Genomic DNA, 15,936 nt, shown 5'->3' with positions numbered 1-15,936 from the left:
ACCACTCAAACTTATTTCAAAAAGTACTTCGATAATCAAACTATTTTCCAGGTAAAGTGCCCTATGATTAAAATACCACTTGATAATTAAGGCTTTAAGAGCCTTTTTTTTTTTTTTTTTTTGGAGGAATAAAGGTAACCGAAATTTACTATAATTTCCTTAGGGTAAACTAATTTTTAGAGTCCTGGAAATATCTTATTAGGAAAATTTCAATTTGGAGATCCCACTGTGCTGCAGTGGGTTAAGGATCTGATATTATCTCTGCAGTGGCTTGGGTCACTGCTGAGACATGGGTTCAATCCCTGGCCTAGCAACTTCCATATGCCATGGTTCCTGCCCAAAAAACCCTGAAAAAAACTTCAATTTGTGTTAAAATCATTGGTTTTCGCTATTCTGAAGGGACAGTGAGATACAGCTAAATGAAAACATTTGTGCCTCGGTTTCCCCATCTTTAAAACACAAATAGTAATTCCCTCTATAGGGATGTTGTGAGGTTCAAATGAGTTAACAAATGTTAAAAGCTTATAACATATTTTAAGATATTGGTTAGACCAAACTCCTGAGAAAAAGGAAGCTCTGAAGAGGAAAAGCAACTCACTCTGCTTAGTAAAGCAATATACATTTTAACTTCTTTGTATACAGTAAGAACTTATTTTCCTGATACCTGTAGATAAAGGTTACATGAGCTCCTGAGTACTTTATACTACAAAAGATTAAATTTCCTACAGACACCACTGTGGAAGTTCTAACTTTAACAACAGATCATAATGGAGGTTACTTGACTTCAGGCAAAGATTCAGAAGAGAAGTAAAGTCAATGACTAGGAAAAAACTTTCTAATTCCATCTTGCTTTTTCCTCCTTTTAAAATATGTGCACATATGCATAAGCTCTAAATGATCACCCAAATGTTAGAAACAGAGAACTTATAATCACTTCCGTTTCTTAGAGCTTGATTCCTTTAAGAAGAGTGTATACGTGCACATATGTGTAATAACCACAGGTTAACATTTATTGAACAGTAATTAAATACCAGTCACTATGTTAGGGGTTTCCCATACATCACCCCCACTTCATTCTAGCAATTCTATGAAACAGTTATTATTAGCCCAGGTTTACAGATAAGGAAGCTCTGAGAAACTAAATAAACTTATGTCTAGGCTCATGGAGTAGCAACTTGAAGCAGCAGGATTTGAACTCAAGTCCATCTGAGTCCAAAGTCTATGAACTGGCTACTGTCATACAATCATTACCAGCATTTTCAAAGAGCTATTTCGAATTTAGGTATTATTTTTTGATTATACAAAATATTATAAAAGCATCCTTTTAGTTTTCCTGCTTGAGCTGCCTGACAAGAGCTCCCTCTCGCCATCTGGTGGCATTATGCTCAAATCACAAGTGATTAGGGATTCTGAAATTGGTTTGTGTTTTCCAATGTTTTGTTCTGTCTTTTTGTCTTAGATTCTAGGGCCGCACCTGTGGCATATGGAGGTTCCCAGGCTAGGGGTCTAATCGGAGCTGTAGCCGCCAGCCTATGCCAGAGCCACAGCAATGCCAGATCCAAGCTGTGTCTTCGACCTACACCACAGCTCATAGCCAAAGCCGAATCCTTAACCCACTGAGAGAGGCCAGGGATTGAACCTGAGTCCTTACGGATACTTGTCAGATTTGTTTCTGCTGAGCCACTACGGGAACTCCAGAGATGACAGATTATAAAATGCACATAATAATGGAAAATTATTTGGAGAGGTTATTAGCGAATATGTCAGAAGAATTAGCGATAGGTGTACAGAAAATCAAGATTACTAAATTCTGAAAAGAAGTTGTCATTAATCCAGCAAACTGCTTTTTATACTCTTGAAAAGACTAATGCTGAATATGAATTTATGAAAAAAAAAATGGAAGGAGGTAGGAGTAAGAGTTAAGTTTTCTTCTATACAACAGAAAATTGATAGGTATTTAAAACCAACAAAGAAATAATATATGTATATGTTATTACACACACATATATATATATCCAGATGATATATATGTATATATGTAATAATAAAAGCTACTAATTGAAAGTAGCTATTTTCCAGGAATAAAAAAGGAACAATGCTACAGATGACGAATGACCCACAACACAGTCTAGGGGGTGGCAAGTTTTTTCTATACAGGGACAAACAGTAAATATTTAAGCCTTTGCAAACCATATGGTCTGCGCCACAAATATTGTTGTGCTAGGACAAAAGCAGCTATAGACAGCATATACATGAATGAACATGACTTGTACACCAATAACATTTTGTTTATGGACACTAAAATTTAATTGTATATTATTTTAATAAGTCACAAAATACTATTCTTTTGATTTTTTTCTTCAGAAATTAAAAAATGTTAAAATGATCCTTAACTCGTGGATCATACAGAAAGAGGCAGTGCTCTGGATTTGGCCTGTGAACTATAGTTTCCCAATTCCTGTCATTTTCCATCTAGGAAAATAATTTTCTAATAAACCTCATTATTATCCAACATGTACTTTATCAATATTATTATTTAAAAAGAAAATTCTTACCTGGTGGCATAAGTTTCATAAGTACTCTTGCTCCATCTCTAAGAGGTGGCATATTTAGACTGCTTCCCAAGTCTGCAACTTGCCAAAGGAAAGAGATGTATCTGGGATGCAATGACATTATCTAGAATACAAAATACACAAAATATTCACATGTAAATTACACATTCCCCAAAGAAGAGTCCCCACATAAATGTGTTTGTTAATGTCCACACATTTGCTTATGTCATTTCTACCCTGAAATGGTCTGCCTCCAGCATCTTCTCAGCTTTACAAACCCTTCATGATCCAGACTGAATACATCATCCAGCCACCTCCAGTACTTTCTGTTTGACTGCGTTTTTTTTTTTTTTAAGTCTTTTTTTGTCCTTTTAGGGCTACACCCAAGGCATATGGCGATTCCCAGGCTAGGGGTGAAATCAGAGCTGTAGCCTCCGGCCCGCGCCACATCCACAGCAACATGGGATCCAAGCCTCGTCTGTGACCTACACCACAGCTCACAGCAACCCCAGATCCTTAGCCCACTGAGCTAGGCCAGGGATAAAACCTGCATCCTCAAGGATACTGGTTAGATTCTTAACCTGCTGAGTCACAAGAGGAACTCCCAGACACTATTTCTTTAGAAATATGATAATGTTACCAACAATCTTAAAAAAACTGCAGGTATTTTCCTACAGAAACAGTTCTCAAGAATTCATTGTTGTGGTAAAAATACAAAATTCAGTGTTTCTCAATATATTCAATAGTAGGAAGTTGTGCAATAGGCTAGTTTTATGTAAATATAACAACACTATTATCTACGCAAAAAATGTGATTTTAAATCTCAACCAAGTTATAATCACCTTTCAGAGGGATTCATTCTGAAGTTGATGTTTAATTATATGGTTGTTATTGTGCCACATAAAGTGTAAGCTCAAAAAAAGGAACTGTTCTGTATATTTTATCATCAAAGAACTTAGCATAATGATGCTTGCATACAGTAGCTCAAAACTATTTACTTACCACCCCAGGCAAACAGCTCTCCACTTCTGGATTGGGACCATCACTGTAATGATTACCATGGTTTCCAGGAGATCCAGTTGAGGAATCAGAAGAGCTATCAGGGCTTGAAGGCATATTGGAACTTACTTGCGTAAGTTTGGCTGTAATTAGCTGAAAATTATATACTATTATTAGTATCAAAGACAAGGAAAAATAGGTAAGACAGAAGTTAGTGGCATACTAACAAAAACAAAAAAAACTACACAATGTACTTTTAGAAATATAATTTGTAACTGTTGTCTAACATAATCACTTAAATGGTTTTTGTTTTTAGAAGTCTTTTTCTCTATTGTAGGTACCATAATGCCTGTCTTATTTAGTGTTATAATTGAAATACCTAATACAGAGCCTCACACATTAACAGATGCTCAATTAAGATTTACTGAATGAAATGTTGATAACTGAAAGAGTCCCAGGTTTGATTTTCTTGGAAAGTTTGGTGATTATAGATACTTACCGATTTATCTTTTAAGTTTAACTGTCCAATCAACTTTCTATCATCTGCAGGATCTATCAGTTCACCACCCACAAAGAGCTCAATTTTTGTATGGGCTACATTGGCTTTGATACGATTGAGAATACATCGTCGTACTGAACCAATTGTATCATTTGTATGAGACCATACATCCAAGTCATCAACCTGTCTGCCCTGGTTTGGAAATCGAACTATAAAAGAGAGATGTTTACCACGGAAAGCTCTGGGGGGAAAAAAAGGGAAAACATCACACTCAGCAGACTTTGAAATCTCCCTGCAAAGAAAATAAAGCTAGGAATTTAATATTATTTTCTTAAGAGAAAGTGAGTTAAGGACACATTTTTAGGATCTTGAAAATAAATATTTACTGCTCCTTTTAACTACAAATATTATTATAAGTAATCTTCAAAAACACAAGTCATACTCCTTTGTTCCTCTTGTGCCTAAAGTTTATAGGTATCTAGTTACAAGACATTAAGACAGAAACATGAGTAACATTTCACTTATTTTTATGTTATAAAAAGTCCAACTTACCAAGACTATTTTTAAATGTGGAAGACAAAATTTATCTTGAGAACATCAACAAAAATGCCAAGATGTACGTTTTTGCTGAAAAAAGTTTTTTTTAATTTTTAATTTATTTATTTTGTCTTTTTTTTTTTAGGGCCTCACCTGCAGCATATGGAGGTTCCCAGGCTAGGGGTCTAATCGGAGCTGTAGCCACCAGCCTATGCCAGAGCCATAGCAACACAAGATCCTTAACCCACTGAGCGAGGCCAGGGATCGAACCTGCAACCTCATGGTTCCTAGTCGGATTCGTTAACCACTGAGCCAAGACAGGAACTCCTGAAAAATTCTTAATACCAAAATTCACCCCCAAAATGATATTTATGTTGGCATATTATCTCTTGAAGGTAAGATACAAGAAATAAAAATCACATTCAATGTAGGTTCCCTTGTAGTGTTCCAGGTTATGGGTCTGGCATTGCCACAGCTGTGGAGCAGGCTACAACTGTGGCACAGGCTTGTTCCCTGGCCCAAGAACTTCCACATGTTGTAGGTGTAGCCAAAAAAAAAAAAATCGTATTCAAAGAGCAATTTAATCATTTCATGGTTAAAAAGAGAACTCTTATATGCTAATGGTTTTCATCCTATAAACATCTCTAAATTAAACATAGTATTTCAGGCTGTATGTCAATTCTCGGTAAAACTGGAAGGAAAAAACCAAACCAAAACATAAAAGGTCTACTATTACAAAAAAGATTCTCTAAGATGCAAATCCTATTTTTAAGCAAGACACTAACACTTGCAAAAATGAAAAATTTCCTTATACTTACTGTAGATCATCCCTTTTAAAAATCAAATGGCTAGGAAAATAACAAATTAAAAAGTAGCACTAGTGGGTCAGTAATTCACAAACCTTGACATAGGCAGGATTGTTCTTTCCTCATGATAATCACTGTCGCATTCATTTATATACTCTCTTAATACAGTTAGTACTCGAACCATTCGAACAGCTTCCTGTCTTGCACAATTAATACTGTCTTTGTCACCATCCAAAACACACAATGTGTCATAGGAGGCTTTCAAACGATCAAAGCAAGACTGAATGAAATCTTCATGGATTACCACCTACATGTAATGGGCCAAATAAAGACAGTTCAAGTTGCTTTGAAAAGTAAACATTAAATATATATTTATAATTTATATATATATATAATTAATCCAATTAAAGATGGCAGATCATTAATTTAAAGGCAGATCTCAATTAAGCATGATGAATTTAACCAGAGAGTCTCTATTGGTAATAAAACATTACGTTTTGCAAAGGAAGCTAAGGTATGAATGTTAACAACTATAAACTTGATGTACAAAAAAAATGAACTTCAGGAATAGGTGTTATAATCAAAAGAAAATCAGCTGAGACCTCGTGCCATAATTATACTCAAAATAATCACTTCAAGATAATTATCAAGACTCATTTAGACAGCATTTTGTACAAGGGAAAGACGAACTAAATATTTTACGTATGTTTTAATAAGAGTTGAAACAAATACAAATTTTAGTTAATTCTGAGTTAAAGAAAAAAAAATCTTATTAGCAAGAGTTCTTCAATCAGAATTCAAATTTGTGGAAATTTTAATACATGTCAATTCTTACCTGATTGACCTGCAGCCTTGGACCAAGGTTTGTGTATATCTCTTTAAGAAGATCTATAGCTCTGCTGGCAATATCATCATTACTCTGAATCACCACCTAGGTTCAGAAAGATTCAAGTGTAAACGGCTTTCAAGAAATAATTTAGTTGGGCATTTCAATTCAAACTATACCTCAGTTATTTTTAATACAGTGTTATTGTATTACAAAGTAATTTAAAAGGGAGCACTGACTTTTGATAATTAAGTAAATCAAGTATAATTAAAGTGAGAAAATGGACCAAAAATATAACAAATGCAAAACTTGAGTCTTTGAGATTATATAACATACAGCTTGGCATAAAAAGGGCTACCTGCCCCACTTCTATAGAGCTTTACCCCTCATCTAAATCACATCAGTGGTTTTCAAACTACGTGTAGAACTCTGGTGATGAAGAGTTTTAGGGATGACCTCTATAATGGGCTTGGGAGGGGGTTGGGGGAGAAGCATAGAGACCTAGGTAAAAGAAAAAACATAGATGGAACTTGAGGGCATTATACTAAATGAAATAAGTCAGAAAAAGACAAATACTATATGATATCACTTACATGTATTATTTTCAAAAATAAATACAAACAAAAAAGTGAACTCAAAGATACAGAGAACAGGAATTCCCTTATGGCTCAGTGGGTTGAGGATTCAGTGTTGTCACTGCTATGGCTCTGCTTACAGCTGTGGTGCAGTCTGACCCTTGTTCTGGGAACTTCTGCATGCTGTGGGCATGGACCCCCCAAAATACCAGAGAGACCAGATTGGTGGTTGCCAAATGGGTAAAGGGGTTCAAAAGGTACAAATTTCCAGTTATAAAATAAATAAAGAGTTGGGGATGTAGTATACAGCATGGTGGCTATAGTTAATAATACTGTATTGCATATTTGAAAGTGAATAAGCGCTAAGAGTAAATCTTAAAAGTTCTCATCACAATGTAAAAAAACTTTTGTCATGACAGATTTTAACTAGACTTACTGTGGTGATCATTTTGCAATATGTACACATCAAATTACATTGTATACCTAAAACTAATATAGTGCTGCATGTCAATTACATCAACTAAAAAATATACATATTAAGACCATAAAGGCAGAAAAATTAGCCTTCAGTAGATAATATTTTACTCCCTCAGTTATTTAAAACTATCAGAAGCTAAACAGTGCGAAGAAGCATACAATCATAATTCCTCCTAAATAAAGTCTTCTCTTCTATGCTTTTAGCATTAAATGTATAATAACCTGGGAGTTCCTGTTGTGGCTCAGCAGAAACAAATCTGATTAACATCCATGAGGACGCAGGTTCGATCCCTGGCTTCACTCAGTGGGTTAAAGGATCCAGAGTTGCCGTGAGCTGTGGTGTGGTGTACGTCACAGATGCGGCTCAGATCCCGCATTGTTGTGGCTCTGGTGTAGGCCGGCGGTTACAGCCCCAATTCAACCCCTAGCCTGGGAACCTCCATATGCCACGCCCTAAAAAGACCACCAAAAAAATGTGTAAGCTAAAATTAATGCTGAAGAAGAAACAGGTCTGCATTGAATGAAAAAATGGAAGAAAGTAACTTCCATAGAGAGGCATGAAAGATCTGAATAGTACACTTCTAAATATGTCTGGAACAGACAGATTCTAAGTCAAGACAAAAGAAACAACGGTGGCAAAAGAGGGGGAAGTGAAGGGAGGGAGAGAGAGAAAAAGGTGAAAAAACCCAAAGACAAATGAAATAATAAGATGAACTGTCACCTCCTCCTGGGACAACTATCAGAGTGGCACATACACACATAATATATATGTAAAATTGCGACTTCTTACCTACCTGAAAAACTACATCAGATCCTCTGTTTACAAAGTTCCTACTTTTCACTTACCCTCCAAAGGTAGTCTAATCCTATTAACTCCAAATCATCCATCATATATGCTCTCCTTTTTGCTACTAGCTTTCCTTCTCGACAATTCACAGCTTTGAAGAATCGCTCAAAACATTTCATTCCATTTTCAGTCAATAGAGAAGGATCAAGTTGAAGAACATTACTTTCAAAGAAGTCCTTATTAATATCAGGATCCAAGTCTGGTTCATCCCCCATCAACTTGGAATACCACTTAAAACAGGCTTCACGATCACAAAGGTAAACTGCATTCTCTGCTAAGCATTTCCATATTTGCTTTGCCTGAGGAGCACATAGCCAGAGTTGGCCATCCTTCAATAAAAATCTTGAAAAACATAAAAAATTAGCAATTAGATCTATATAATTTTTATTCTAAAAAGAAATCTATCACATATGGGGAAATAATCCATTTATCACTATTATGTTTTAACTATAGGTAAAAAGAAATGAGTTCTTATCAACATCTTAAAATAACTTATTTCTCAATTTCTATCTGTCACTAAAAAATACAAGGTATTAATTCATTCACTAAGCACATATTAAGCACCTACAATGTGCCAGGAACTCTGCTACATGACTGGACCTAAACCGAAGAAAGTACCTGTTCCCTGTTCAACTAAAACACTGTAAATCAACTATACTCCAATTAAAAAAAAAAAAAAATTGAGGGAGGTCCCTTCATGGCTCAACAGTCAATGATCCCAATTAGGATCCATGAGGTTGCGGTTCGATCCCTGGCCTTGCTAAGTGGATTAAGGATCCAGTGTTGCCATGAGCTGTGATGAGCTGTGATGTAGGTCACAGATGTGGCTCAGATCCCACTTGCTGTGGTGCAGGCCAGGAGCTATAGCTCCATTTCAACCCTTAGTCTGGGAACTTCCATATACCACAGGTACGGCCCTAAAAAGGAAAAAACAAATACATAAATAAAAAGGATATACAACTGACTCGCTTTACTGTACAGCAGAAACTGGCACATTATAAATCAACTATAGTTTAATTTAAAAATATTTTTTTTTAAAAAAAGAATATACCATGGGCGGGGAGATTTGCTTCCTGAACTTGAGCAGTTTAATCGCTGAAACCAGCCATCTGGAAAGTATGCTTAATAGGTTATTTGAGTCTAACAATCTGCTTACATTGTATCACTGGAGAAAGAGGTTATTCTACTAGGTGACTTTCATAGGAAACCAAATCAACACTGAAGAAGTAAAAATTGCTTAAAGTTTAATTATTTACTCATGATCTGATTTAATATTCATCACTAAGTACTTGGCCACACTGAAGCGGATAACCTACTTATGACTTAAAATTTTTTATGCCAGAATTCAATAGGATGCTTATCAATTATTCAGTGACGTTCTCTAGCCTTTTGCGTTTGGAGACAATACGTTTGGTCCTTAAAGACAAACCACCTTATGAAGGTGATTTCTGTTACAACAAGTTTCTTCAGCTGGCTTTCTTGTTCGTTCAAAATTCATTCACCCACCCTGTCTGCTATACAAACCTTTGAATGACAAAGAAAGAACATTTCATTCTCTTCTATAAAACCTAACACATAATTTTTAGCTAACGTAATAGTGTCTCCATGCCCAGTTACAGAGTAAGGTGAACGTATTTAATGTCTGTGGATTCCCTCTCCATTTCAAAACATTTTGAGATGTTGCCTCCAGTGTCTTTGAAATGTTCATAAGATTGCTGAGCTTAAAGAGGGCTTCTAGCACCTAGTCCTACCTAACCTTGTCACCTCTAATTTATAGATAGGAAACTCAAGTCCAATGTGATAAAATGCAGTTGTTTTCAGTTTTGTTTTGGTTTTTGGCTGCCCCTGTGGCATGCAGAAGTTCCTGGGCCAGAGATCGAACTCGCACCACAGCAGTAACTATGCCAGATCCTTGACTTGCTGCGCCGCAAGGGAACTCTCAGTTTTGTTTTGTTTTTTACAAACAGCAGAAAATTTTCTTCAAGTAAAAATTCCATTTGGAAGGCCAATGCATAAAAATAAAAGCAGAGCTGCTTCAGTTGTTGGGAAGAGGAAAGAAGTGAGAAATGGGAATAAAACCTCCACTCTCCAGAGATCTTGGAAAGAGCTCCTGGGAAGCCCTTAAGGCTCCAAGGTAGGTCTGAAAAAAATCACTAGTCTAATAGAAAGAGCATAGACTGAAGTCACATACATCTAGTCGAGTAGTACACTGTTACTATATACTGGCTGTGTGACTTCAAACAAGCTCATTTAAACCATGTCAATCTGTTTTCTTATTAAATGGGGATAATATCTGCCTCCCTGCGCCACTATGAGGATTAAATGTAACACGTTTATTATAGGCCAAATATACAGTGAGTGAAGTTCAGTTCCTGTCCCTTGAGGGAACTGCTCTAAGTCGTACAGGTAAGTACTAATAGAGCAGGGACTAAAACAGGTCCTCTGATCCCAAACTTTAATACAGCAAAAGTGCTCATAACTAATCACTTTTCTGTTCTAGGCAATCTAAAGGATACAACACACACCAATCAATAAAAACGGCTCATTATGGCAATGATTCTCAAGCTGGGGAGGCAAGTCCTTCCATGTAGATGGTTGAAAAACAAAACTCATGCAATCACTTCACTTTAAACAAATGCCAAATTTCTTAAAATCTGGTATCTAGAGTTTTCCCCTCAAGTTAAAATTTTAATGTAACTACTTATGTAAATGTTTCCAAGTAAACACATATTTCAATAAACTTAAGTCTATAATTAATGTAGCCCAGGAGAAAATTCCCCAGTGTATCAAAAAAATGAATGCAATATTTTTTGAAGCACTAATAATCTGGGCATTTCCCTTAGCACGATTAGGATCAGAACAAGCCCTTTTGCTAGTATGAGGTGGTTTCTGAATTCACAAGAAATCTATCATCAAAATTTTTAACAATTTCAAATTTCTAAGTGTATAATCATTAAAAGCTAACCATCACTGGGCAAATCAAGCCTTGGACTATATTTAACTTTGGCTTAAGAGAATAAACCTCTTTTCTTCATTCTCACCAGAATAATGTTATTAACACATGACTCCAGACTGCCTTAGTCAGCCATTGTTAGGATAAAGAAGGCACCAGAAAACTCAAACCACTCTTTTGGGGTGCTGGTCCAGCAGCCTTTTGTCTCTATTTCCCTAGTGTCTGTATCATTAAGGTCAGTATGATTCTCCAGATGGTTGTCAAAATATGGAAATTTGCTCTTTAAAAATGTATTTCCAGTGTAAACAAATGTGAGGACCAGAAGTCTACACAAAATCTTAAATGTGTCTTCTTCAAATATTGCAGAGAAGAAAAATTAAAACTCACTCAACAATTTAAAAATACTTAATGATGAACACATAGAGAAATGTCCTACAACTTTCACGTAATGATTTTCATGGAGAAAATAAAAGGTGGCAAGGGCCGCCTAACAAAGACGAGCCATACAGCTTATCAACTAAGCATTCTTTATCTGTGTCTTCGAAAGAGAAACACTAATTGTTTAAAACAAACCTAAGGAAGTTAAGCCGTTCTTGGACTTCTTGAACATGACTATATCTACTTCCCAGCCTCACAGTTTGTGGGTCATAGTCTTCATGGTCTGCAAATTAAAAAAAAAAAAATCATGCATTAACACATGGATACCTACATCACTGCTGACTTTAATCAAAGGAAATTATGTCAGTTAAAAAGTCACTAATCCTTTATCACTAAGTGGCAATCTGAAGTTTACTAGTTATTGGTGGTTTCTACCCATCTCCTAGTTTCCCAACCAAAATAAGCTTTCCCTTTACATAACCAAAAGAAAATGGTCTGTTAAATATGTCGTCAAAAATAACTGTTCATACAACCCCTTCGTCCAATCTTTATACACAATGAACTAATTTATTCTGTAGGCCATAACCACGGCATATAGAGCTTCCCAGGCCAGGGATCAAACTCGAGCCAAAGCAGTGACAACGTCAAAAGCCTTAACCACTAGGCCAACAGGGAACTCCAGAAGTAATTTCTGATTACAGCCTAAGAATGACCTGAGTGCTCTGTGAGCATGAACCACTAAGACAAAAATTTTTAAATTTCCTTCCTGTTATACTGAAATCTGTCTTCAAGAAGAAAAAATTAAATTTAAAATAAATTACACTACTATGGAGTTCCCATCGTGGAACAACGGAAACGAATCCGACTAGGAACCATGTATGTTTTCATTTCACTTGGGTATGTAACTAGGATTGGGTAACTCATAAAGTCTGTTTACCATTCTGAGGAACTGCCAACCTGTTTAGTAAGGTGGCTGCATCATGTTACACAAGCAATACATGAAGGTTATTAAGTTAAGGCTCTACATCCTTGTCAACTCTTACTGTTGCTTTTATCTTTGTCATCCTGGTAGGTACGAAGTAGTATTCACTGAGGTTGTAATTTGCATTTAACTAAAAACTACAGATATTGAGCATCTTTTCATGTGTCTACTGACCATGTGTATATCTTTGGAGAAATGTCTATACAGATCCTTTGGCCATTTCTTAATTAGGTTATTCTTTCAATTGCTGGGCGGTAAGATAAAAGTCCTTTATGAAATATGAGATTTTGCAGATATTTTCTCCCATTCTTGGGTTGTAGTTTTATGATAGCATCATTTGCAGCAGTTAAGGTTTAAATTTTGATGTAGTCCAATATGTCACTGTTTTTTTAACCTTACAATTTTTCTTTGCCTACCTAACTCAAAGCCACAAAAATTTATTCCTATGTTGTTTAGTTTCAGCTGATCCTTGAATGCAGCTGAATGCAGAGGGTAAACCAAGTACAACTTAAATGCAGCCTTCTATACCTGCAGTTCCTCTGCATCCAGATTCATCCAACCAGTTTGTACAGTACTGTAGTGTTTACTACTGAAAAAATATCTGTGTTAAATAGACCTGCATGGTTCAAACTTGAGATTTTCAAGGGTCAACTGTGTTTTAAACTACTATAAATGGAGTTATTTTCTTGTTGCAATCATTTCAAGCTGTTTGTTGCCAGTGTGTAGAAATTTATTTTCGTACATTAATCTTAATTCCTGCAATCTAGGGGAATTCATTTATTAGTTTTAGTAGATTTAAGTGGATTCTTTAGGGTTTTCTATATATGAGATGGTGTTATCTGTGATTAGAAACAGTTTGCTATTTCTTTTCCAATATGGATGCTCTTTATTTCTTTTTAGTGCCTATTTGATCTGGCCAGCATTTCCAGTAGAACGTTAAAAAGAAGCGACTAGAATGGACATTTTTGTTTTATCCCTGATCCTAAGAGGAAAGCATAGTCTTTCATCATTAAGTATGATATTAGCTGTGGGTTTTTTTAGATGCCCTTTATCAGGTTGAGGAACAATCTTCTATTCCCAGTTTGCTAAATGGTTTTTTTTTTTTTTTAAAGATAAAATGAGTCGGATTTTGTCAAATGCTTTTTCTGAATCTACTGAGATGATCTCAGGTTTTGGCCCTTTATTCTATTAATATGGTGTGTTACAAATCAACATTGTCTTTATCTTATTAACATGGCATCAAATCAACACTGTGCTCAAGACATACATTCCGTTTGGGCACGGTACATAATCCTTTTTATATGTTGCTGGATTCTGTATGCATGTTGAGAATTTTGAACTACATTCACAAAGTATATTGGTCTGTTGTTTTCTTCTGACGTTTCTGTGTTATTCTGGTATCAGGGTAATAATGGCTTCATAGAATGAGTCTGGAAGTGTTCCTCTATCTTTTTAAAAGAATGTGTAAAGGACTTCTTTAAATATTCAGTAAAATTCATTAAAGCCACCTAATTCTGAGCTTTTCTTTGTGGGAAGTTTGATTACTAATGCAATCTTTTTACTTGTTACAGGTCTATTCATATTTTCAACTGCCTTTTTTTCCCCTAGTAGTATCAATAAACTTTTTTCAGCCAATTTTGGGGTTTTTAAAATGATTTTTATTTTTTCCATTATAGCTGGTTTACAGTGTCATCAATTTTCTACTGTAGAGCAAGGTGACCCAGTCACACATACATATAAACATTCTTTTTCTCACATTATCCTCCACCATGCTCCATCATAAGTGACTAGATATCAACTGCTTTTTGAGTCAATTTCAGTAATTTGGCATTGTTTTTTTAAATTTTTGTAAGGTTAGTGGTTTCTTGTTTTTGACTTTGACAATTGAGCCTAACTACAGGTTTGTCAATTTTGCTCATCTTTTCAAATAACCAAGCTTCAGTTTCATTGATAGTCTATTTTTCCTCTTCTCGATTTCACTTATTTCCACTCTAATCTTTATGAATTCATTTTCGGTTTAGTTTTCTCTCCTCTACTTTATAAGGGTGAAATGTTACTGATTTGTTATCTTCTTTTATAAAGGAATTCAGCAGTATAAATTTCCTCCTAACAGTGATTTGGGAACACTAAAAAGTTTTGACATTTTATGTTCTTTTTCATTCATTTCCACATATTCTCATTTCAATTTGTCATTTCTTCTTTAACCCACTGGTTAGTAAGAAGCATATACATTTAGTGTGAGTTTCCCAAATTTATCTTTAATTTATAACTCCGCTGTATAATTTCAATGGTGTTAAAGTTAATGAGGCCTGTTTATGGCTGAGAGTATAGTCTATCCTGCAGAATATTGTGTGTATACATGAGAAGAATGTATTTTTTGCTGTTTCTAGGTGGAGTATTCTATAGGAATCTTCTAGGTGGTTTACTGGTTTACAGTATTTAAGCCTTCTATTTCCTTTTTTTCCCCTCCTGTGGCTTAAATTACTGTCTGTTGTCACTTGCTTTTAGCCTAGTTACTTCCTTTAGTATTTCTTCTAAAGCAAGTTGGCCAGCAACAAATTATCCCAGTGTTTGAATCTCTACTTTGCCTTCATTTTTTGAAGACAGTTTTGCTGAATGTAAGGTTCTTCGTTGTCAGAACCCTTCCCTACCCCTGTCCCTTTGAATAGGTTGTCCTACTGCCTTTGGGACTCCATCCAATGTTCCAATGAAATAAAATCAAAAAACTGTATATGATGAGTCATTTTGCTTCCTCTTGCTACCTTTTAAATTTTCTCTTTGACTATGATGTATCTGCATCTGGGTCTCTCTGCATTTAAACTAGTTCTTTCAGCTTCTTGGATGTGTAGGTTAATGTCTTTCATTGAATTTCGAAAGTCTTCAGAAATTTAGTCTTTATATGCCCCCTTCCTTTTCCCTCCATATGCTTCTAGTGCTCACATTACATGAATGTTGGTACTTTTAATGGTGTACCTTATTTCCCCAAGAGTCTGTTCTTTTTCTTCATTCTTTCTTCTCTATTCTTCAGACTGCATAATACCTACTGATCTATTTTTGAGTTCACCAACTGATTTTCCTGACAACTCAAATCTACTGTTTGGACATTGTACTGAATTTTTCGTTTAGGTTATTGTGCTTTTCAACACCAGACTTTCCATTTGGTCGGGGGTTTTTTTTGGTTTGTTTCTAAAGCAAGCTTCCCTTTACTTATACTCTCCGACAAAGCATTTTCGTGATACTTTCCTTTAATTCTTTACACATGAGTCCATTAAATTCCATGAACATGCTTTAGATATACTGTAGCAACTTGGATAGTCACACCACCCTGCCCTAGGTTGATGTTCGTTTAGTGACTGGGATGAACTATGAAATCTATCTTATCCAGTGTTGTCCTCCTTGCTTTTATCTTATCAGCCTGGCTACCTCTGGGTTGCTCCTGGGTCCGCATAAGCCCCTTACTGGGCGAAGGATAATTACTGTCTAATTAGGTTTTTACCCTTTACCA

The 15,936-nt window shown here is 35.6% G+C and overlaps 1 protein-coding gene across 6 annotated transcripts in view; it reads right to left on the bottom strand.

Annotated features, from left to right (window-relative positions):
- Positions 1–15,936, bottom strand: part of USP9X (ubiquitin specific peptidase 9, X-linked) — a 152,654-nt gene that overhangs the window by 47,637 nt on the left and 89,081 nt on the right. For all 6 annotated transcript variants that reach the window (XM_021080148.1, XM_021080147.1, XM_021080150.1 and 3 more), the window contains exons 15-21: positions 11,645–11,732; positions 8,118–8,460; positions 6,229–6,324; positions 5,489–5,700; positions 4,051–4,291; positions 3,555–3,704; positions 2,556–2,676 (exon numbers count right to left, since the gene is read on the bottom strand). In XM_021080148.1, coding sequence (XP_020935807.1) covers positions 2,556–2,676; positions 3,555–3,704; positions 4,051–4,291; positions 5,489–5,700; positions 6,229–6,324; positions 8,118–8,460; positions 11,645–11,732 — 1,251 coding nt within the window. The remainder of the gene's footprint in view (positions 1–2,555; positions 2,677–3,554; positions 3,705–4,050; positions 4,292–5,488; positions 5,701–6,228; positions 6,325–8,117; positions 8,461–11,644; positions 11,733–15,936) is intronic.

The sequence above is a fragment of the Sus scrofa genome, chromosome X, assembly GCF_000003025.6.
Source record: "Sus scrofa isolate TJ Tabasco breed Duroc chromosome X, Sscrofa11.1, whole genome shotgun sequence".
NCBI lineage: Eukaryota > Metazoa > Chordata > Mammalia > Artiodactyla > Suidae > Sus > Sus scrofa.
This window is presented reverse-complemented; position numbering and strand designations above follow the sequence as displayed.